Below are 23984 nucleotides of genomic sequence, written 5' to 3'. Positions count from 1 at the left end.
GGATTTGGGGTTTTCCTCGGGATTCCCAGGGACTGTGGGCTGGTAGAGGAAAAACCGCCCTGTGAGACCGAGGCGGGGGCAGGATGTGGCCCCGAGGGGGTGTGCAGAGCCCCCGTACCTCCGGGCTGGTTTTGTGATGAGTTAATGCTTATTTTTTAGCGACGTGGACGTGGCTGGAGCAGCCCCTGGGGAGGGCAGGGTGCCGCGGAGGTGGGTGCTCTGCGCCCCACAAACCCTGAGGGGGACCCGTGTGGGACCCCCACCCCCCGCATGGGTCCGACCCAACCCCCCCGCTCCATCCCTGAGCATCTCAGCCCGCGGTGCCGCTGGCTGTGTTTGTGTAGGACCTACCTAAAGTGCCCGTCTCAAAGTTATTTATTTTTGAATTTTTATTTTTATTTTTTTTCTACAAAACCCCATGTTTTGGGGAGGGGAGAGATCGCTAACGCCCCCCACCGTGAGTTACTCAGGTCTAGAGCCCTCCCCAAGCGCCTGCAAAGCCACTGAGCCCGGATCCTGCAACCAGCCTGGGGGAGGGGGGAACGGGGGGGGGGACAGGGAGGGACTGGGAACGTTGGGGGGGGGGGGGTTGGGGGGCACGCGGAGGGTGGATTTTACGGAGGATTTCTGTATCTCTGGTTGCGTCTGCTCATACCCGTGTCCCAAGCGAGCCGCTGCGCTGGAAGCTGTGACCCCCCCCGCCCCCCCCCCCCAGCCCAGCGGGGGTACGCGGGGAGCGCGCAGCCGTATTTAACTCTCCAAAATGCGATAGCCAGGAGCAGAGATCGCTTTTTTCTCCCTCTTCCCCCCCCCCTCCCCCCCATATCTCCTATTTTGTAACGACCCGCGGAGCCATTCGGGTGGTATTTTGTACGAAGATAATCGCCTATTTTTGAACGAAATAAATGCGGTGTGGGGGGTTTTTTCTTCCTTTCCGAAGCCATTTCTCCGGGGAGGTTTTGGCCTCGCCGCACCAGGATCCTTCCCTTGGAGGCACCTGGGCTTCGGTGAGAATATTTCCCCCAGCCTTTCCCTCGCCTGCCTGCCCCCCCCCAGCAAGCAGCACGGCACAGCCCCGGTTGCACTAGGGATGGAGATCGCTTTTATTTAAGTCACTCGAGTGCTTTAGTACAGAAGAACAGATATACAGAGATGATACATGTTTGTGCTTCAACACTTTCAAACATTTAGATTCCAGTAATTTCAAGGTAAACAAGTTCCAAGACAGACTAGATTATTATTTATTTTTTTTTTTTAACTTTTCCTTTTTGATAAATTATTTTTTATATAAATAACTGTAACAGAAAAAAAAAATAATAATGTCCAACATACAAGATCCTGAAGCATTTGCATTGCTAAACCGAGAAGGAACTCAAACAGGGGGGGGGAGGATCAAGGAGGAACCAACAAATATCAGTGCAATGATACAGCCTTTGCCCTAAAAATATATATTTAACTTTATGGGCAAGGAACAGACGGGGAGGGAAGGGGGGGGGAGGGGGGCTAACCACCAACGAGGCAAGAAAGAGAGATTTTGGGGAAGGAAAAGGGGGTCACAGCCTTCAAGGGGGGGGATAAAACAAAACAATGGACCCCAAAATATTGCAGTGCATCTAATGGCAGGGGAGGGCGGGGGCAATCCTTGGGTGTAAATTAAAAACAAAACAAAACAAAACAAAACAACTAAAATCAGAGGTTTGGTTAAATCACTATACACCAAGCTTGTAAGAACGTCACGAGACACAGTCATTAATATACACAGAGTCCGGAGGAGGGGGCGGTGGGGGGCAGGGGGGGCACCTCGGGGCGACGGCACGCTCAGAAACGCTTCACCACGGGACGACACGAGCGGAGCCGAGCGCGGGGGCACCGGGCTTCCGTGGGGGGGATGGAGAGAGATACATATATATATATAAAATTATTATTTTTTTATATATATATATATATATATATGCATTTTAAGGAGTACCCAGAGAAGGGGGAGGCCGGGCTGCAGCCGTGCAGAGGAGCAGCCGCGCAAGCAAATGAGCCCCATCTCCAGGATTTGACCATTTTGGTCCCTTTTTCACATGGGAATTGCCGCAGCGTGAAGCATCCCAGGCGCGCGCTCCCCCCCCCCCCCATTCTCCCCAAACCCTGTGCCAGATGTCGGCGTGCACATCTGGCGGGAGCGCCCACCACCCCGAGAAGATAGGAGACGGCGGTGGGGACTCCCCCCCCGGCCGAGAGCTGAACGCAGCCCGCGGCGCCTGCCTGAGCGGAGGCTGGAGTGATGGTGGTGCGTCCGTCCGTCCGTCCGTCCGTCCACACAGGACCCCAAACGAGGAGGGAAACTTTGGGAAAAAGGTGTTTTTCTGTTGGTTTTTTTTTTGTCACCATCATTCACGAGCGATGGGCAGATGGGTTACTCCGCAATGAGCTCCGGGGCGCTTCCGATAGCTGCAGCTACAGATATAGAGATTTTTTTTTTTTTCTTTTCCTCTTTTAAACACAATGCATCGGTTTTCTTAATATATATATATTTTTTTTTTTTTTTTCGGCTGTTGTCCCCTCCCTGTGGATAAAATGAGATGGGGAAGGCAGCGGGAGGGGAAAAGGGGGGGGGGGTTCAACACAAGAACAAGAGAGAGAAAAGCTGAGCCAGGCCAGGGCTGGGCGCAGGATGGCACCCCGGGCCGGGCGCCCCATGGGGAGGGTGAATTCGGCATTGAGTCGGTGGCGGCGTTTCCTTTTAACTGCTGCTCTCTTCCTCTGTTTTATTGAGTTTCTTCAGCGTGTCCAGCAGTTTCTGTGGGGTGAGGATGTGCGTGGACCCTGCAGGGGCAGAGGAAAGGGAAGGGGAGAGGGGGGGAAATCAGTGATGGCTTCGGGACCCCCCGTCCCGTTGCACCCCGGCCACCGGCCCCGCTGTCCCCAGTGTGTGTCCGTCCCCCCCCCCACGGCGAGGCCTTACCTGGCGGTGATGGCCCTGCGCGTTGGTGGAAATGCTTGCGAGAAAATGTACGTCTATGGGGGGGTGGGAAGGTTGTGGGGCGAGGATAACGGGAAAGGAACGGAAAAAAGGAGGGATGAAGGAGATGCATGGAGCTGGGTGGGATGAGAGGGGGGCCGGGAGGTGCCCGTGCAGTGGGGTCGTGGCCGGTGGGGTGGCTCCTGGACCCCCTGGGGATGCAGGGGGCACTCGCCAAAAAGCCACCGGGGTGCACAGGCCAGGAGGGGCGGGTGGGCATGGAGGGACCTTCTGTGGGTCCCCACGCTCTTCCCCTGCCCGTACGGAGCGCCGTTGGGTCAAAGAGGCGGTTGGGAGGGGAGCGGGTGGGAGAGGAGGAGGAAAAGGGCTCTCGCCTTCTGCCGCCCCTTGCCCGGTGGCTCCCCGGGACTGACCGGCGGCAGCCCCCAACCGCGCCGCCCGCAGCGCGGCTCCTGCCCTCCACGCCACGGTGCCGCCCTGGCAGCGCCCCTGGCTCCGCGCGGACCAACGCACGGCAGCGGTGGCTCAGGGACGTGCCGTGATGGGTCTCACCGGCAAAACCGCCGGCAGCTAAACCCCGGCACAGGCTTTGGGGGTCTGCGACGTCGGGGGCATCCTGCCCCTCCAAGGGCACCAAGCGCCGCAAGAGCAAACCTGAGCTTTCCCATCGATTCACGATTTCAGCCCCCGGAGCTGGGTGGGGGGGGGTCACGGCAGTGCCCAGCCTTCGCCGTGGGGGACGAGAGGGGCCGGAGGCGCTGGGGTCTGCACCACGTGCCCACCGCTGCCCGCTCTCCCCCGGGCACCGAACCCCCAGCCCCGCTCCAGCCGCCCACTGCCGGCAGCATCCCGGGGTGCTCCGTCCCCCTGCCCGGCCCCGGGACACCTCTGCCAGGCAGGCAGGACCCCGACCCGCCGCCCCCGGCCCCTCCGGCCCCGGCGAGGGGGAACTCATGGCATGAAGGAGCCGGCCAGGTCCGGCCAAGAGACATGGCAGAGGGATGATGGAGCGGCGCTGGATGCTTTTCCACCTGGAAGGAGGAACTGCAAGCATTTTCTTATCGGAGAACCAAACGGAAACGAAACCCAAAATAATAATTAAAGAAAGGAGGAACGGAAGAATCAAAGAAAACCCTTCGGGGAGGAAGAGTTTCTTTTTCATTAGTAAGCTGCCTTTACTTGGTTTCTTTGGCTCACTCCATTGCTGGAGCCTGATCCTCAAATGATACCCTAGTAGAGTCCCTGAAGTCGGGGTGCCTCAGGTCCATGAGAAATTTGGTGGGAGTGAGAATGTGAGTAGAACCTGCGGGAGAACAGAGCGGGGCTGACGGCTGCGCCAGGACCCCCCCCACACCCCCATTGTTTGGGGCGAGGAAGGACGTGATTGCCACCCGGAGCATCATAGGCGCATGCAGGGGATGGTCCACGGAGAGACACGGGATGAGATGGGCGAGAGGCGGGATGGAGCTGGACCACCGTGGTGGGTCCGGTGGTGGTGGGACACGGCTGGGGGTTGCGGGAGGTGATGGAGAAGGGGCTGCTGCTCCCAAGGAGCAGATGAGATGCCAGGAAGAGACATCCCAGGTGAGAATCGAGGGACCAGATGAGACGGTGAGGGGCTCCTGCCCCTGCCCTACAAGGTGTGCATCCAGCTGTGCTTCCCTAGGGGAATTTTAGGGGACCTAAAAGCTACTTGCTAACATCTGGCAGGGCTTCCGCTGTGTCCTCCACACCTGACCCACGGCTTCTCCCGGAGCACAGCCGGGGGGTGCCGAGACCGAGTACGCAATGCACGTCCCGTTGCACACGTGTCTAACAGGACACACAGCGCGTGTGCAACACGAAGAGGCATCTCCTGTTGCACGCACAGGGCGCACCGCGGTTGGCGTGCGGTGTTGCACGCCTCTTTATTTCGCCTTTTCTCCCTGTAACGACCCCGAGGACGAGCGTGCGACACGGGGGCGCCAGGAGCAACTCAAGCTGCAAACCCCCCCTCCCTTTCACCCAGCTCTGCTTGAACAAAACCAGCCAGGGAGAGGAAAAACGGGAGCAAAACTGGGGATGGAGGGGGGGGACACAAGGGTGACAGCGGGCGGCAGGAGAAGACCTTTCCGCAGAGCTCCTGCTCCCGCCGTCGACTGGAGGCGGGAGTTTGCGGGATGGCGGTGGGAGCGTGGGATGAGCAGCCAGCGCGGCGGGGCGCGGGGTCCGGCCCCGGCTCCCACTCACCTATTAGCACTTCCCACTTGCCGCTGGCTTGCGTCACCTCGTAGGCACAGCGCATCTCGTTCATGCTGACGCCGCCCAGGATGAAGATGATGAGGCGGGGGCCGCTTCGGTACTCGCCGGGGGCCTTGTTCTTGTGCCAGTGGCCGTAGCGGGCACTAGAGAGAGGAAGAGGAGAGGGATGAAGGATGGGCAGGAGGATGCTCAGCAACAAACTGTGCGTTGAGTTCACATCTGAACTAAAGCACACATTAATTAGCTCCCAAATTGCTGCCAGAGCAGGGAAAGTCCAGCTTCCCAGCCATGAGCGCTGCTGGCTGTCACAGGTAGGGAAACTGAGGCACGGAATGCCTGAATGACAGCAGAGCAGCTCACACGCCTGTTGATGGATACGGCCGCTCCGGGCAGGCGAGGGACAGACGTAATGGTGATATAGGTGCTAATGTATACGGGGAGGGCGCGGGGTACCCACCTGACGGCAGTGGTGCTGAAGGAGGCGGAGGAGCGGGTGGAGATGTACGGGTAGTGCTTGGTGTCCAGCTTGTCATCGATGGCATCCTGCGGGCAGAGAGCCCCGAGGTGGGGGGGAGGGGGGGGGGGGTCAGCAAGGAGCCGGGCACAGCCCGGACCCCAGAGCCCCTCTGCAGCACTGTGCCCAGGAGGATTGGTCCAACTGGGGCTGGGTTCATTTGCATATATTTGCATAGCCTTACTTTTTGGAACAATTGGGTTGTGTTCCCATAATAGGGTGCACTTTCGGGGAGGAGGGACGGCGCGTGGCTGCTGTGGGGCAGGGGCAGCGCAGGGCGGTGGGGGGGGGGCTGCAGCGCCGGGGTATGGGGTGAGGCTCGCCCCGAGCTTGGGGTGTCTGTGGAGGGAGGATAAGGTGGGGGAAGAAGGCAAAGAGCCTTCTTAAGAAGCTCAGGGGCATGAGCTAAGCTGGAGGCTTCACACCTCCGATCCAGCCCTGGGGTAAGTGAGCTGCTCATGTTTTCACCAGTAGTGGGGGGTTAATGCTCCCTGTGAGCTGTTGCTGCCCTGTGCGGTCCCCTCTGGTCCTGGGGATGAGGTTTTGGGGTGCCTAAAGCCATGCCGGGAGGGTTTGCGCGGGCCGTGGCAGAGGAAGGCAGGAGCTGGCGTTGTGTGCTCTTGGAAATGAGGGGAGCTGGGGCTGCGCTTGTCATCGGGGCGGGGGAGCAGAGGTGGCACCCCCCAAAATGCGGCTCTGGGGTCTGTCTGAGCAGGTGGGAAATGTCCGTGTGAGGGTGCAGCCTGGGTGCCTGGGATCCCTCCGGCTCCGGGCAAACCCCAGGGGGCTGCTCCGATTTGAAGTGGGGGGGTCAGGAGGAAGGCAGTGCCTGGAGAAAATCACTTTTTGGCTCTGCCCGGTGCTACCCGAGCGCTGAACGGTGCTGCCTGTGCCCCTGCTCAGCCGTGACATGGGCAACGCTGCGACGAGGGCACCCGGAGCCGTACCCATCGTGGCACCCACTGCAGCACAAGGAGCAACCAGTTTGTTTACTGCGTTTTGTATCACGGGGATGCTGTGCAACCCACCTGGGTGCACGTCGGGGCCAGGAAAACCTCCCAAAACATCCAAGCCTTGCAGCAATCGCAGGCAGCAGGCAGCCTGGAGGGCACGTGTCGGGGAGAGGTGCCGGGGTTTGGGCTGGAAGCAGCCAGCTCCCCACAGGTGCCTTCCTGGGTGGTGCTGAGGTCCCTGCCCTGTCCCCTGTCCCTGTCCTTGCTGGCTCACCTCCATGATGTCCTTAATGACGGGGGTCCATCGGGAGAGCTGGTAGGTCTGCTCGCTGATCCGCTCCTTCCGCTCCGGCTTGCTCCGGCGGCGCAGGGTGGACTGGGCAGACAGAGCACAGGGACACCCTGAGACGTGGGGGCTCCAGCGGTGGGACCAGGGCCACCCCGGAGGGGTGCTGGGGGCACCCTGGGGGGGTACGCGGTTCCCATAGCAGAGCGGGTACCGTGCTCTTGCTGAGGGGTCAGGAGGGCTGCGGGGAGCGGGAGGTGGACACTCACGTCTGTGATGATGGGCACCCCGAGGTGGGCCATGTTGGTGATGATCTCGCTGTCCTCTGCCGGGATCTGAGCGTGCTGGATCAGCTTGTTCAGGTTCTCCTCGGTGATACCTGGAAGCGCAACGGGGAGATGGTGTCCTCTTGAGAAATGCCTCCCGGCAGGGACGCAGCCCCCCCACCTTAGGACGCCCAGCTTGGTGGTGGTTGGGGAGACAGGGCTGAGCTTTTCCAGCTGGCTTATCTTGTCCAAACCCTGAGCTGTTTGCTACCCAGAGCTGCCTGCACACCTTGCCCAGCCCTGCCCAGCTCTCCTCCTCACCGTTCTTCAGGAAGATGTAGAGCAAGATGATGCGGATCTTGTCATAGGTGCTGACGTTCCCATCCAGCAGGATGGGGACGATGGCCCTCATGGGGTCCTTGATCTTCTCGCCTTCAGCATCAGTGCCCATGGCCAAGTCCTGCAGAGAACACACGTACTCATCACCCCACGGCTCAGTGCTGAGCTGTGGGGCAGGAGCTGCCAGCCTGTTGTCCCCATGGGGGCGTGGGGCTGGGGAAGCCAGTACCTGTTCGACTCTGCAGAGCTTGTCCACAGTGCCCTGGTAGTGCTTCATGCAGTCCTCAGCCAGGTGCAGGTGGGTCGAGTACTGGGGAGACACAAGCGCCGCAGTCACCCTTGCAGTACTGGCAGCAGCCGAAGGTCCCCGTGCCACCACCGTAGCCTCAGCCCCCACCCGCGGCCGGGGACCCTCTGGGGAGAGCTGCCATCGCCTGCTCCCCGGGTGGGCTCAGCAGCAGCAGCCCCTCTGTACGACCCTTTTCCCCCCTCCCCCGTACCTTGCTGAGCTCCTTCTGGTACTGCGGCATCTTCTTCAGCATCTGGGACAGGTCTCTCATGGTGGTCTACGAGGGAAGGGGACATGGTCACTCACCCTTGGGGATGAAGGGAGCGTGAGCAGAGAGGGGATGTTGCTGCCAAGGACTTCTGTCCCCACGTGAGCCCCTCGCGGGGGTTTGGCGATGCCCGCTGTGGCTGTGGCATGGCCAGGTCTCCTCCGCTGCGGCTGAGGGGCGGGAGGGGGTCTGCAGCTCTGCAACCTGCAGTGCCGGGGGGCAGAAATCCCCCCCGCACCTTCCTTCAGGACCCCCACGCTCTCGGCTGAGGCTGAGATGCTGCTTCTGGCCCTTTTCACATCCTATGTGAGGGGGGTCCCCTCACTGCCACCGACTGGGGGTCTCCACAAGGGAACTGGCCGGGGACAGAGGCAGCCGCTGCGGGATGGCCACGGACCCCGTGACAGTGGCAAACTGACCCTCCTGGCACGGTGCTCTCCCGAGGCACCTTGTTTCCCCAGCCCCAGGCGTCGGATCGGCACCCCCCAGATATCGCCCCCCATCAGGGACCCGAGCACCCTTGGCTCTTTGCAGAGGTCCCCGTCGGGTGTCCCCAGGAGACTCTGCCATGTGCCAGCCCACGGCCGAGTCCCCCGGGTGCCCGTCCCCAGCTCAGCGGGTGCAGTCAGGTCACCTTATCGCCTGTGTTCATCCTCTTGCTTGAAGAAAACTCCTTCAGGGACCGGGTCACCTCCCTGGGGAGAGGAGGGGAGGGCACAGCCGTCAGCGGGGAGGGGACCCTAACAGCGAGGTGGGTGGCAATTCCAAGCCGATGTCCCACCCAGCTGGCAAACCACCCGCAGGGACACTCACTGGGACACCTCGGCGATGTGTTTGTGGCGCAAAGTGACCCACAGGTCGTCATCCTCGTCCAGGAGAACCTCCTTAATCCGGGCTTCCCCAATACCGCTCGTCTCGTACCTGGGAAGAGGACAGGGAGCGTCACGGTGGAGATGAGGCTGGGGGGGGCACACTGTCCCCTCGCTGCCTGGGCTCTAGGGACACGGGGGCACGTGGGGGCTCTTCTTGGCTCTGCCAGCAGCGGGGTGAAGTTATTTCAACTCAGTTTCACATCTCGCCTTCTTGTACCCCTTTAACTGCTAAATGTTGGGAAGGGGCAAAGGTTGAAGGTTAGAAAAGCCCCTTTTGCATCAATCCTGCCCGTCACGCCTGCCAGCCTGCGGGCAGGAATGGTTTCTCCCAACCGATGACTTGTGAAGGACGGAGGGATGATGCTGAGGCTCAGATTTCATGGCTGAGCTTCCAACTCCCGCTCGAGGGCTGGACCCGTGGGGGCCAAGGGGGGTTGTGGGGACGGCAGTACCGCGCTCACTTGTAGACGTCGTTCTCGATGGGCAGCAGGTCGTAGCTCATCGCCTGGAAGGTCAGCTCGTGCAGCACCGGGGAAGCAGGGTCAAAGCCGCGGTCCAGGATGAGGAGCTGGGAGCGAGCCTTGTCCGGACCCTGCAGAGCCGGAGGGAGCCGTCAGCAGTGGGGCTGGGGGCTCCTCCAGCCCCACAGGTGGTCAGGACAAGCCAGGCCACTTCATGGTCCCCTTTTGGGGTCTGCAACTGCCGCATGGCAGAGCTCGAGCAGGACTTTAGGAGTGAAGCGTCATGAGAGCATCCTCCCCCGGGGCTGCCAGCATCGTCCCTGCTCACCTCGCCCATGGTGGGGTCATCAGCCTTGTAGGCGTCCAGCTTGTCCTGGATGAGCTGCGCCAGCATGGCGTTGTCCTTGTAATCCCTGGAGGAGGCAGGAGGAGAGGTCAGCTCCCCAGGGCGGCTGGCTCTTACCAGCACGGGCTGGCAAGAAGCTGCTGGTTTCCCTGTGCAACGTCCTTGGCCCATGGGAGAGGAGGGATCTGAGCAGGTTTTGGTGCCCATTTCCACCTCTCCTTGGGCTGCTCGGCTTTGTCTTGGTGCCGCTTGGATTTTCGGGTCCCGACCTTCCCCGTTCAACACACCACCTTCAAGTCTGAGCCTGTTTTTACACTGTCTGTCCACCCCACCACCTCTTCCATCCCTCCACCCTCACCGGACACAGGGTGACCTCACCCATGCCCCATGCTCGGCACGGCCCCAGCGCTGCGGGGGGAAAGGGGCAGGTCCCTGGGGGGTGCCGACCGTGCTGCCCTTACCCCCGGTACCGCACGGCCGGGTACTCCTTCAGCGTGGCGCAGAGTGTGGCAATCTGCTCTGCCAGGCGCTCCAGGATCGGGTTCTTCATCTGAGCCTTGTGGGGGCTGTAAAAGCTTTGGAAGGAGTCGGCTGAATCCAGGGAGTAAACCTGGGAGGTGCAGAGCGAGGCAGGTTAGAGGGGATGCACTGAGGGGGATGTCCGGAGGAGAGTGGCCCCGCAGGACACGCCGGTGGGTTTGGAAACCAGTCAACCCCAAACGAAGGTCCCCCACCTGGGACCGGGCAGCTCAGTGATGCTCGGGGCGTCCCTTGGGCTTTGGGCTGCCAGCTCTGGACCCTGATGCCTTCCCCAGCCCCGGCTCCGTGGCACGGTCCCTAACCCCGTGTAGCCCCCAGTATGAGCAGAAGAGGCAGGAGACCCCCTGCCCACAGCAGTCACCCACCCCCAGGCAGGGAACCAGAGACCCAGGGACAAGTGGGGACATGCTGCTCCCTGGCCGTGCTACCAGTAAAGACCAGAAGCCAATTTGGCTGCGCGTGGAGATGCCAAGAGTTCATCTTCCACTTGTTTTTCTCCAAGGAAATGCTGAGGCTTGGAAGGTTAATGGCACCGAGTGGGTCTGGCACCGTCTGTCCCTCCCTGTTCCCCTTGTCCCCGCGTCCCCAGCAGGGGCAGATGGCACAGGGCTGTTTTCCCAGTGCCCTTGGCTGGGGGCCGTGCCGGGGGGGGCACAGAGATGGCCAATGCAGCTGCCGGCACGGGGCCAAAGCGCGGTGCCGGCTAAATCCCCGGTGGCGGATCAGCCCTGAGAAGTAATTGAAGGAGACAGGGAGAAAGGAGCTGAGCGGGGGGGGCGAGGAGCTGGCTGGGGGAGAGGGGTGCGAGGCTGTTACACAAACCTCGATGGGCTGGAGAAGGACCCGGAGCATCCCCCAGCTGTCCCATCCCCTGGACCACCCTGGTGGGGACGGTCCCCAGCCTGGCCTCACCTGGGACTCGGAGGGGAGGAAGGCAATGTTGATCTCCGTCAGGGTTTTGATGACCTTGGCGGCGCGGGATTTCACCAGCTCATTGAAGAGGGCATCAGGGCAGGCTGCGAGGGGAGGAGGAGGAGGGCAGCACTCAGCATCCCTCCATCCCCGCTCGCTTGCGTGCATGTTAGTGACAGGGACTTCCCCTCCCCTCCCCCCCCCTCCGGGTACTCACAGTCAGTGAAGAAGACGTGGGCAGCTCTGTACTTGGAGGTGGGGGGATCCTTGAAATCGTTGATGAGGGAGTGGATGGACTGCAAGAGAGAAGGGACCGGCTGGGCTGGGCAGGGTGGCACCACCGGCATCTCGGTAGGGTCACCCAGTGTCCTCCCTCCTGGCACGGGACCTCTGGTCCACTGCCCCGGCAGCACCGTTGGCGTCGCTGGAGCCAAAACGCCATCCCAGGGTGAACACCCCACCCACCTCCCCCCAGCCAAGGGCTGTGTCCCCCCCACCACGTATTCACCTTCTCAGAGGGGGTGATGAGATAGACGGCCTCCAGGCTGGGCAGCGGCTCCCGGCGCTTGTTGATGTCTTCCACAACTGGGGGAGGAAAAAAAGGGGCCGTGGCAGGGACGGGTGCGGGCAGGGACACTCAGCTCCGCGGGGTTGTTGGATATCCCGTGGCAGCACAGGACCAACCCTGCCAACCCCTCCGTGTCCAAAACACCCTCAGTCACTTGTCTCTGCCCACCCGGGAGCTGGGGCAGGGGCTGTCCCCACTCTGTCCCAGCCCCGTGGTGTCCTGCTGGGGCTGTGCCTGGCAAGGTCCCGGGGTCCGGTGGACTTGTCTGTGTGCTCCCGTGCTGCCGTTGCCTTGGTTTATTCTCCCACCCCTCCGCTGGAGGGGACCACCCCAGGGTGATGCTCTAGTGGTACCCAGGCTGGTACAGCAAAGCCCTGCCACCCCAAACACCTCCCAGTGCCCCGAACACCTCCCAGTGCACGGCCTGGGGTTTCCTCCTCCTTTCCGAGTGCTGCAGGGAGCTATTTATAGGGCTGACATAAAAATAACACTTGGTCTCCTCCTTGGACTGAGATACTGCCAGGAGACAAGGTGTTCCCAGCAGGCAAGGAGGAGCTGTGAAACATCAGCCTGGCATGGGGACAGTCATCCGTGAGCACAGGGAGGTAACGTGTCTCCATCCCCAGTGGGATGGGGCTGGGTGGGGGTTGTGCCGCCGCCTCGACTGGCTTGTGCCAACCTGGAGATGCCTTTGCGGGTCCCCTGGTACAGAGGGAGGTTCTGCCCTTCCTACAGCGAGGTTTGTGGGGAGACAGTTGAGACCCGGTACTCACTTGTTATGCCCTCCGTCATGATGTCGGTCATCTTGCAGCAGGAGGAGAGCATGCGCATGCTGAGCTGGTCCACCACCAGCACCTGGGGAAGAGGGGCTGTGAGCTTTGGGGGTTCCCTGCCCACACCGCCCCGCTTCCCTGCTTCCTCCTCCCCACCCTCCTCCTCCTCTCCTGTCGTCCCTCCCCCCCCCCACCTCCCGGCTCCAGGGTTTGGCGCTCACCTTCCACTCGCCCTTCTTCTTCACTTTCCGGATCACATCGTGCATAATCTCTGCAAGAGAGGGAGCGTGGAGAGGGGGGTGAGCACCCCAATTCCCCCCCTGTAGCACCCCAGTACCCGTCAGCAGCACTGGGGTCTGTGCTGGGGGCAATGAACCCCCCACCCATGTGCGGGGCCGTGACGAGCCCCACTCCCCCAGTGCCTGTCCTGGGGACGTGAGGAGGAGATGGAGGGTGTTTTGGGGTACCCAGGGAGGGGCGGTCACCCCCCAGCCCCGTATTTCTCTCGTGCTTGGCACTATCAGATGGAGCCCACACTGGTGGGGGAGCCATGAGCTATCACCCGACCAGCGTGACCCCCCCATACTGGTTGGGGGGTCCCTCTGGGGAGCCTGGGGGCCGCCCCACATGTCTCGTCCCTAATCCGAAGCACCGGGAAAACAACAGCGGCTTAAGAGCTCCTTTTAGAAACAAGAATCAAGCGGCCTGAGCCTGGTCCTTGTAATCCCCCGCAATCCCATTTCGCCTCCCGCGGCCACCGGCCTTACGCAAGCGGCCGGGACGGCAGCACCCACGTGCTGAGGTGGCCCCGGCAGTGGGATGGGGGGTGTCACCTTTTGGGGCTGGGTTGTAGGAGGGTGGTTTCAAGCCTCACCGGAATAGGTACTTGCCCTCCTGCCAAACATACGTGCAGCCTAAATGTCTGTTTTGGGGGATACGAGGTGCCCCCAAAACCCTGAAGACCCCCTTTTTGCCCTGGCGCGGGAACCACCACCCTTGCCAGAGCAGGGACGCGCTGGGGAGCTGCCCGGCCAAGCCCAGGAGAACGGGTCTGCGTCTGCGAGCAGCCACGCCGTGTCCTCCCCCTTCTCTCCCTCCTGGAGGGTTTTGCTCCAACCCTCAGGTTCCAGGGACAGGGATGGAAATGCCCAGTTGAAACCCAATTAAGAAATTATTGTAAATTAGAGAAGGTGTGGGGAGATGGTGGTGGAGGTGTCACCCTGCCAGCCTCAGCCTTGGGACCCTTTCCCCATAGGAGTGACCCCAAGGGTGCCAGCCCCACAGGTAAAGCTCCACTTGGGTTTATATGGGGCAGTTTGGGGCTCAAATTTGTCCTTTTTTTAGAAGAAGGCTTGAGGGAGGTGGGCAGAGGGGACTGCCCTGGCAGCACCCAGCCCTGAAAACTCCTGCTTTTGGGTGATGCTGAGTTCAGGCAAACCACCCCATCTTCCCAGCTCCCCCACTCACGGGGGATGTGCATGGCTACGAGCGGCTCGGGGCCAGCTGGAACCTCGCAGCTGCCCTGCACCACGTGGAGCATCTTCACCGGGAGAGCAGAGGGGCTCTCCCAGGCTTGGGTCAGCGCCGTTCCCCCAGGGTGATGCTCCCTGTGGTTTCCCCACACATCCATGGGGAGTCCTTGAGGAAGGACTTTTCACAAGGGCATGGAGTGATAGGACGAGGGGGAATGGCTTCAAACTGGAAGAGGGGAGATTTAGATGAGATATCAGGAAAAAATGTTTCCCTGTGCGGGCGGTGAGCCCCTGGCGCAGGGTGCCCCGAGGAGCTGTGGCTGCCCCATCCCTGGGGGTGTTCAAGGCCGGGTTGGACGGGGCTGGGAGCAACCTGGGCTGGGGGGAGGTGTCCCTGCCCAGGGCAGGGGGTGGCACTGGATGGTCTTCAAGGTCCCTTCTAACCCAAACCATTCTATGATTCTATAATCCATCCCTTTCCCAAGGACATCTGCCTCCGGGGAGCCCAGAAGGATGCTGGCCGTGAACTTGGGGTCCTGCCTGCCCTTAGCCTCTCCATCAGTAAAGAGGGTGTGGAGCATCTCTGGGCCACGGGGAGGGGATGGAGGGTGACGGGGTACAGTTGGGGTCGGGTCTGTACCCCGTGAGCGCCTGAGCTGGGTGCTGCCGGTGGGGAAGGGCTGCTGCCTGCGCCCGCGTGCGCTGCCTGCCCGAATCCAGGTTACCCACGCAGCAAAAAAGTGAATAGGGAATTGTCCTTCATCGCGGGCAGTGTCCCCAGGTCCTGCTCTCTGGTCTGTCACTGGTGCGGGAGAGGGGCCGGGAAGGCAGGATGCTAGCGCATCCGTCCTCCTCCTTCCATTACTCACGTTTGGCTCCTTCCCCGCAGCAAGGATCCAGGAATAACAGTGCTGTTTACATGGCAGCACGCACGCGCCCTCCGTCCCACGCCAACAACCGCCATCGCAAACGATGGGGAGTAAAGCACGGTGGGGCCGCGCCGGCGCACCGCCCGCCCGTACCGGCCGGGAAGGGGTCAGGGTCTGGCTGTCAGCAGCCAGAAAGAAATCCTGCCCCTGCCATGAAAATACGGCTTTGCTGCGGGGCCGGGAGGGGAAGGAAGGAAGGGGGTTGGGAAGGAGCGTGCCGGGGTCGAGGGGAAGGTGCTGTCGGTGCAAAGGTTCCCGCGGTCGGCTGGCGCGGTGCTGCCGGTACCCTCCGTTTGCTGCGGCAATGGGGGGGGAGGGGGAGGGAGGGATGGGGACCCGGGGCAGGGGAACCCAAAAAGTCCTCCCCCAAAGAGCCAGCCCTGAGGTTGTCCTCGCTGTGGCAGCCGCCGCAGGGGACATTCCGCCTCCGGCGCCTGGCTTGGCTTCGCGGGGACTCTCGCCCTCTTCTGCGCGTGTATGGGCGGAGCGGGATGTGTGCCACGGGGGGAGCGTGCGTCTGCTGTGCACCTCCCAGTGCCAAAAGTGCTCTCATGCCCCACCGGCCTGATCCTGCCACCAAGACGGACCTCCCAGAGCAGAAACCGGCCACCACTGAGGGTGACTGCTCTGAGCTGTGAGGTTTTAGGGCCTCCATCACCTGGTCAGAGATGGGTCCCCCATTGGCACCCGGGGCCAGCCCTGCTCCCAGCCTGCTGCAGAGCTGCCAGGCACAGCCCTTCCCTAAACCCATGTCCTCTCCTACCTTGACCGTGGGTGAGATCTGGCTGCAAAGTTAAGTAGCCTCCAGGGCTGCTCTTCCAGCGGCTGCCGGAGCCAGCTCAGAGCCCGGGCAGGGTCGGGAGAGAGGCAGAGCCACAGAGCATCCTCCAGAGAGGCTCCGGGGCCCCGGCAAAGCACGGGAGACACAAACCCGAGCAAAAGCTTGAGATTACAGTGTCCCCTTTGGAAGAGACGTGGCCATGACCTGCACCTCCCAGGTGTCCTTGCAGCGACCATTTCACCCCCAGGTTAGGGAAGAGTGGTCTGTTAGCGCTTGGGTGGACCAAGTGGGCGACGCTAAGCCCTGCGGGTGACCGAGGCTGGCACAGAAAAGGGAAGATGTGGGAATTTTGAGGTCAAAAGGTACAGTCCAAGAGGGTACAGCTGCTCCCTGGGGGTTGTTGCGGCTAATGTGGCTGCTAGCGGTGGAGCTGGGGCCACAAGATGGAAGGCTTGGCCAAGGCCAGAGCTGAGAAGGCACCCAGGACCCATCCTCAGGGCAGGGCAATTCCTAAGCGGCCTCTCTGGCAAGAGCGTGTCTAACCAGGAGAGGGGAAGCCAGCACATACGAGCTATGCAGGGAAGGCATCGTTGAGCCAATTCTGCACTCAGTTACAGGATCAGCAAGAGATTCCCAGGGGAAACGGCAGCTCCTCTGTTCCCCGAGGTCCTCAAGTCAAGCCTGGACACCTCCCGGGAAGTGGTGCTCTCACGTCGCTGCATTAGAAGGTCAAATGTTGCCACCCGTGTCCCCAAATGGCCTGGCCAGCCAGAGCTTTTGGGCTCTTATGTCAGTTGGTGACGCTTACAGTCAAGCTTTTCATCTTGGAGATAAACCAGGTTTCAGGGGGAAAAAATGCATATGCACATCTCATCCAGTGCCTTCAACACTTGGCTTGTCTGGACCTACCACGTTGCATCTCTTTCCTTCAGGCTGGAAGAATTTTAATTATAATTTCTACCAAGAAGAGACAATACAGACAGCTCTGGACTTATCCTCCAACGTAGAGACAACATCAGTGCCTATAGACAAGGAAGCACATCTCGCCCACAGAGAACCTCCAGTGCTCTTGAGTAATAAGGTCCCAAAAGTGCAACCACGCAGATGACATGCTTGAGAGCAACCACCTCCCTCAGCCCACCACCTGCAGTTAAGCTTGTTCTCGGGGTGACACCCAGCACCAAAATGACCCACTGCATCGCTTGCAAGCAGGGCCAGAAGCTGGTGACACGGTGGCCTAGTAGGACTTGAGCCCATACGTCACTCCAAGAGGCTTAGCCCGTGTTATTTATGCCGAGCTGGCCGGGCAGCCTTTCTCCAAGCCTGCCTTGCCTCGCTTGCTCGTGGCAAAAGCAACCAGCCCCGCGTCTCCACCTGGTTCTGGGGGAAGAGGGACGAACCCTGCCATCACTGGTGCCCACACCGACAAAGCTGTGCCCGAGTGCAGCCTGTGCTGAGACAAACTCGGTTTGGGATGCCCCGAGCCCGTTATCCTGCTTCAGAAAGAGCCTGAAACCTAATGAGCAGCCCCGACCTCCACCGGTCAGCGGAACCAGTATAAAGCCTTGTCTTGGCCACCACCTGGAGCACCAGGATGGGTGAGGGACGCTGCTCTAGCGCTGACCCAAGCCCGGCCTGTGCCAGCAGCGATGGCCACGTCCTTCCCTCCTGGAGCAATGCAGGAGGCCAAACTCCTGCTGCTCAGAAATGCTCCTTTGCTGCCACGTCCCAGGACCTCACGGGCTGCACGCTGTGGCCTGACGTGGTAATGAAGACGGAGTAGCTTTACGGATGGGCGACAGGCTGTAGGAATTGCCCAAGGTCCTACAGGTGACGGGTGGTCCTAACCATACGCTTCTCCCTGTCCCAGGCAGGACTCGGACCTTTCACTCTCCTCACGCGTCCTCCGTTTTGGGATCCAAAATCCCAGAGCAGCTCTGGAGAGCCAGATCGCAGAAATCCAGGGTGAGGTTTGCTCAAGACCCACTTCTCTTAAAAAGCTGTCACCCTGCATCTCCAAGACGAACGTGTTTGGCTTTGGGTTGGCTTGGCAACTGCTTTTTTGCTGGTTCATTAACTAATTGCTTAAGACAGTGTGAATGTTACATAGATACAACCACATTTGAATGTAGTGGAGCACACATCTAGCTCTGAACATCCTCAGTTGGGGATCTCTAGGTGCCAGTGTACCATCCCCAAGCAGTCCCCAATAAAACAGGCTTCATGGACCAGAGGATGGCAGAGAGGCCATCAACCCCATTCCGGACACAGAGAGTAACTTCATTTACAGGAGGCAAAGCCCAGCTGATGTCCTTCAATGCGGCGAAGAGCCATCTCAGGGGTGATTTGAGTCTGAAGACCACCGTGTCCATAAACCAAACAAATCTCAAACATCTCCCCTCCAGTGGTTCATGTCCTGAACACCTATTTTTCTCCCTGAAATATTTCTGCTGCCCACCTGGAAGACCTCAACCTTTCTGGAGGAAACATTCCTCACGTAGGCACCGGCTGGTGGTGCAGCCCAGGTACCGTCCAGCTACAATATGTCCTGCATGGACAGAATCGCCTAGGGTCAGCTTCATCCTTTTCCCCCCAACCCTGGATGAGGTGAACTTTGGTATTTTCATATCCAGAGCAGCACCGCATGTCTCCCTCACGGCCACTGATGAAACATGCCACGTTGTCGAAGCCACGCCGAGCAGTAGTTGTGCTGCTCCGGGGAGCCACGCAACGCTGCGTTGTTGCTGAGGCTCCAGCTTCGAGGATTAGTCACGGTAATCATAGTAACCCCTGATTAATTCCTCCTTTCCCTATTCGCACCGCTCTCGTGAAGGATGTACGTATTTACACCTGCCGGCCAAACCATGGGAAACCTGCACAGCCTAGAGAGAAGGAGGACAGAGACCCGGAGATCTTGAACTCCTTAGAAATGTTATGGCACACCCAAAAGGAAGTAAAGGAAATGAAAGGCATGATCACACCCACAAATCGCTCTCATTGACCGCACTGGAGAAATGGGGTAAAATTCACAAGGATTTTCACTGTGGGATCACTCCTGGCACGGTTTCCTCGGGTCTGCACAAGGATCTGGGAGTTGAGCAGAGCTTCTTCATCTGGGTAGAGTCAATGGCCCACAGACCACATCAGATCCCTTTTGAAGCCATCACCTTTCACTAACGCATATCCTCTTCCACCACATTTCCATCCCCAGTGGAGATGTTGCACCAGGCTGTCAGTGGCTGTAGGTGCTCTCAGTGTAGCCAACGTTGGTGGTGCTTCAGTGCCAAGAGAAGTCAAGAGCTTTCCCGCAGCAGGACGGCACCCACAGGGTGTCACGGTGTTGCAGAGGGGAGGTGACTCTCTCCCAGAGGTAAGTCACTCTCTCCTACACGTGTGCCTGTGACTTTCTAAGCTGGTTCTTCTCTGCCTTGAAGCAAGAGGGAGCAAAATGCCAAAAAACTGGGGCTCTTCAGGCTCAGCTTGGTGGGAATCCAGGCTCAGCCGGTCCCCCACGCCCACGCGGATGCTGGGGACGGGATAGAAGGCAGCTGATGTGCAGCTGAACTGGTCCAACTCCGAGTGGTCTTCACTGCTCTCTTAGTGGCACCATGTCAAACCATGTGAGGAGCTCCATAAATGACCCGACAACATGCATGTCAACACGTGTGTGTAAACATTCATGTGTTTGTGTGTGTGTACACGGGCGATGTGGAAGCCCACAAATTAATGCACCTTCAGCCTTGATCTATTTTTGCACTCTTCGAAACACAAGAGCCAAGTTCCCTCCCGCACCGTGAGTTGGTGGACGCAGCATCTGCTGCTCAGCATGCAACTAAAAGCCATGTGACGATGATTCTCTTTTTAAATGTGTTGATTTTGTGGGAAGAGGGAGGAAATCTCTCCTGGGACATTTCTCCTGTGAGGTGCAAGGGAATTAGACCCAGACCTTACTTATCTATCTTTATTTTTAAGAAGGAAAGAGTCTAAGTCTTCTACATCGGTGGCTTTTTCAACCTTCTTGCATATACAGACACCAGTGGGTGGACGTAGGGCTGCCAAAGTGAGGTTCGTCATTCTTGGTTCTCTGTAACCTTCCATGGTCATGTAATGGCAAGTATTTTTCAGCCCCTGATGAAGACCACCATCTGGAGACTGAAATTGCTCTGCAATGTGTGTGAAGATGAGCCCTGAATTTTGCATGTATTTCTTCAAGCTTCTCCAACGTAGAGCTGATGCCTGAGGTGAGACAGACCCTGGTGACAGGGCTAAAGGCCCCAGCAGAGGCTTTGCCAAGCGCCCGTTCCTGTACCCACACGTCGGGCAGGCGGCACCACGCCGCCCTCGGGACTCCCTGGAGTTGGGGATCGGGAGGGTGTGCTGCCCAGGAAGTGACTGGCTTCAGGGTCTGCTCCCCACCCACGGGGGACAGGGTGCAGGGACCTTCTCTTCCTCACCCATCCGCTTCACCAACACGCTGAGATGGTGGCAGGGCTGGAGGCTCTGCCCCCACGCAGGCAGGAGGCTGCAACGTGCATCCCTGCCATGGTCCCACCAGGACCAGCCAGCCCTTCGCTGCCGCCTCCTCCTCCTCCTCCTCTGCTTGGCAGAGACCTTGCCAGACGTGGCCGTGGGGCAGCACACAAGCCTCACACCCTGGTCCCCGAGATGGGCTAGGAGCACCCTCAACGGGCACCACCCGGCCCCCGAAGCCTCCCTGTGCCCTCAGCCAAGGGGTGGCGGGACCGGTGAGGTGCCCCAAGCAGCCTGGGTGAGTCATGAACCAGCAAGCTGGCAGCAGGTCCCCGGGGCCCCTGGCCGTGCCCCGTGGCTGGCAGTGGTCCGGCAGCCCTGCCCGTGCCTCCTCCCCGTCCCTGGAGGTGCAGCACAGCCGGGCACGAGCCTGGGTCCCTCAGTCATCACATCCCTGCGATGGGCCAGGCAGGGGTAGACCCTCGAGAGGTACAGATTGGGGACACTGGAGTGACAGGGCATGGCAGTGAGCGCTGTACGTGGGTGCTGAGGGCCCATCAGACCTCATCCGGGCAGGACTGAACCGTGGGGCTCCTCGGTGTGGCTCTGGCAGGCAGGCACCCAGGCAAGGGTCAGCTCTGCGGGAGGCTGTATAGGCAAGGATGCTCCGTGGGAGGATGAGCTGGTGTCCCGGGGGAAAGGTGTTTTCTTGCTGTCCCTGGAAGGAGCAGGGTGCTCCTTTATCCTGGGGCTGCTCTGCTTCTCCCATCTGTCCGTGACGGTGACGGGAGGAAAAAGAAGCCCTCGGGGAGGTTTCTCTCCTCTTGCAGGTGAAGGTGTCCTGCACCAGCCCACCACGGCGGCAAGCACTGCACGGGTGTCACCCCTGCAGCACGGCCTGTCTGGTTCAATGAAGTAAACCCAATCTCCTCCTCCTCCTCCTCCTCTCCACTGCAGGCTGCTGCAGGAGAGCAGGGAGCAGGCTGGGCAGGGGGAGCTCAGGGAAGGCCACCCCGAGAAGATCCAAGGAGACCCTGGGGCAAGAAAGGATGGGAGGAATATCCACATGCTGGGGAGTTCAATGAAGATTTGGGGATGGGTGTCTGCAGAGGTGGGACCAGCTCCCGTGCTTGGGTGAGATTTTTTTCTAACCAGCGACCGGTTCTCCAGTGGGGTTCCCTGGGAGGTGGCCACCGAGGGAGAAGAAGACACGCCATGAGGACCTGGTCCTTGGGCATGGCCTCCAGGGCCGAGCACACTCAGCTCCGACTCCGGTCAGATGAAAGCAAGTCCTGGAGGGATGCAGCCATCGCTGCTGGATACTGCGGGGAGGCGCAGGGACAGCCCCCCCCAGCATGCACCCTGCAGCGCTGGGGGGGGGGGGGGTGGGGGGTGTAGGGGGGTGACAATCCGGTTCTGCCCATCTCCTGCACCGCTCCCCCACCTTGTCCCCCTGCCCACCTCCTCCCACATCTCCAGGGGCCTCCAAAACCCGCCTTGTTATGGCACCAGCTGGTCAGAAGAATAATCCGGGTCTGGAGGGAAGCCAGGGCAGAATGCAGCTCCGGAGGGGGGAGGCGGCAGCGAGGGGGGCTGGCAATGCAAAGCCATGGCAACGCGGCAGCATCCTTCCTTCCCTCCTTCCCTCCTCGGGAGGTGGGGAGGGGGGGGGTGGGCAGCAGAGATACCCTGCCCCGGGGTCAGCCCCAGGCTTGGACCTGATGAGAAAACATCTTCTCCTGCAGGAAAACCTTCAGGGAATCCCTGCCCGAGAGCCGGCTGGCGCAGTGAGGGGGAGCGGGGAAAAGCGTGTGCTTAGCCGCATTGGTGTCCGGGGATGGAGGAGATGTGGGTACCCTGAAGACCGCTCCTGACGCTGGGAGGAGCAGCTCCAGCTGAAAACAGCACCCCAAGGCAAGCGCTGACCCACCAACACCGGGACCTTCCCACAGCAGCCTGAGGAGCACCTCCAGCCCCACTGGGCAGGGGGGTGGTGGACCCCAAGGGATGCTCCTCCGAGGGCCCCGTCCCTCGCTCCTATGCAGCATTTTGCCTGCACAAACCCTGCTCTCTCCTTCCAGACATCCCACGCTTCCCCGCCAGCCCCGCCGTGGCACCGGTGCCCAGCTACCCGTTAGCCTTTTCAGTCCGGAATGGTATTTTTCAGGGAAGAACGGGGCAGTTTGTTACTAAACCCTGAAGGGAAGGGTTGAGCCAGATTTCCATGATGCTGCCTTGAACCTCCGTGTGTGTGTGCGCTCTCTCCCAGCCTATTTCAGCCCAGAGACAATGAATGAAAATAAGGGACGCGCAGTGGCACTGGTCTCTGCCCCCTCTTTAGCTCGGGCACTGGATGAGCAGGATGGGACCCTACCTGGGGGTGCGTGGGTGGCTGGTCCAGCCCCCCTCCGCCCCCCCCCCCGGCTGGGCTGGGGGTAACCCCTCTCCCCACCCCAGAGGTGAAGGGACGACCCCTCCCCCGCCCCCAAAAAAAGAAAACCCAGCAAAGCACAAGAGCCAGCCTCCCCCCTCCGCCTCCCCCCCCCCACCACCCTGATCCTGCAGCAGAGAAACAAGGGGGCATTTCCCTGCCCCCCCCCCCCCTTTATATTTTGTCTAACCCCCAATGCAGCACCCCAGGGCGCAGGGATGGCGCAGCCCCCCTCCCCCGGGGCAGGTGACGACTGGGAACAAAGCAGGGACATCAATCCAGGGGGATATTCCCCCCACACACACATCCCCATCCCCATCCCCATCCCCACCCCATCACACCACCAGCCCCGGCCGCGCCATCCGCATCCTGCGCGGGAGCGCTTCGCTGCAACAGCGGCTGCCGGAGCCACCCCACCCGGGGGGGGGTCTCACCCACATAGACACACACACACACACCCCCCCCGTCCAATATTACACACCAGCACACCCCACCCCCCAAAAAAAAACCCCAACAACCCAAAACCAGGAGCCCCGGCCGGCCACGATGCCACGGAAATAAATCATGTAAGAGGAGCGGGGGAGGGAGGAGAAAAGGTTTTTTCATGGCTGCGGGGAGCCCGGGGCGGGGGGGGGGGGGGGGGAGTTTCCACCGGTTCCTGCCGTTTCTCCTCTTGATTTACTTATTATTTTTAATTTTCGCTTTCATTTTGCTAGGGGGAAGGGAGCTCCCCCCTCCCCACTCCAGCCTCAGGGTGTTTTGGAGAACACCCACCCCCCCAAAAAAAACACACACACACACACACACACAACCACACACACCCGCCCGCCATCAAGACGTTGAAAATATCGTCTTGCAACAGCCGGGGGAAGGAGGAAGCGAACCCGGGGCTGCTCCCGCCCTCCCGGTCCCGTCCCCGTCCCCCCCCCGCCGCCGCTCGGCCGCCAGAAATAGCCCGACGATGGCCACCCCGAAGGGCGCAGAAATGCGCCCCCCCCCTCCCCCCTTCTCCCCCCCGGGGGTGGGGGGTGTTTGGGGGTGGGGGGGAAGGGGGGGGGGAGGGGGGGGAAGGACACACACACGACACGGCCGCCCCGGGATCGGGGAAGCGAAGTCACGTCCGGGAAAATACAATTTAAAAAATAATATTTAAAAAAATAAAAAAAAAATAAAAAAATAAACCAACCACCATTAAAGCGGGATTTGGTGCAGACAAAGCCGAGAGGCGCCCGGCCTGTCACCGCCGCCGCGTTTGGGGGGGGGAGGGGGGGGGCAATCCTCCACAGCCGGACATCCCGGACC

At 60.5% G+C, this 23984-nt stretch overlaps 1 protein-coding gene across 2 annotated transcripts; it reads right to left on the bottom strand.

Annotated features, from left to right (window-relative positions):
- Window positions 1-982: 982 nt before the first annotated feature.
- On the bottom strand, window positions 983-12865 carry STXBP1 (syntaxin binding protein 1; the record flags this gene model as incomplete). Of its 2 annotated transcripts, none has more annotated exons than XM_082492749.1 (18): window positions 983-2814; window positions 5201-5355; window positions 5670-5755; window positions 6954-7055; window positions 7235-7344; window positions 7553-7691; window positions 7800-7880; window positions 8071-8136; window positions 8762-8822; window positions 8941-9048; window positions 9461-9591; window positions 9789-9873; window positions 10268-10416; window positions 11259-11362; window positions 11476-11554; window positions 11767-11843; window positions 12600-12681; window positions 12821-12865. In XM_082492749.1, 18 exons carry the CDS (start codon window positions 12863-12865, stop codon window positions 2732-2734), a joined length of 1743 nt encoding a protein of 580 aa, XP_082348875.1. In that variant the 3' UTR covers window positions 983-2731. The 2 variants fall into 2 exon arrangements, with proteins under 2 accessions (XP_082348875.1, XP_082348874.1); XM_082492748.1 differs by lacking the exon at window positions 983-2814 and adding an exon at window positions 4143-4274.
- Window positions 12866-23984: the final 11119 nt, after the last annotated feature.

Source organism: Vanellus vanellus (assembly GCF_965231255.1).
Source record: "Vanellus vanellus genome assembly, chromosome: 18".
In the NCBI taxonomy this organism is placed as follows: domain Eukaryota; kingdom Metazoa; phylum Chordata; class Aves; order Charadriiformes; family Charadriidae; genus Vanellus; species Vanellus vanellus.
The sequence above is the reverse complement of the archived record's forward strand: the minus strand, read 5'-3'. Positions and strand labels throughout refer to the sequence as shown.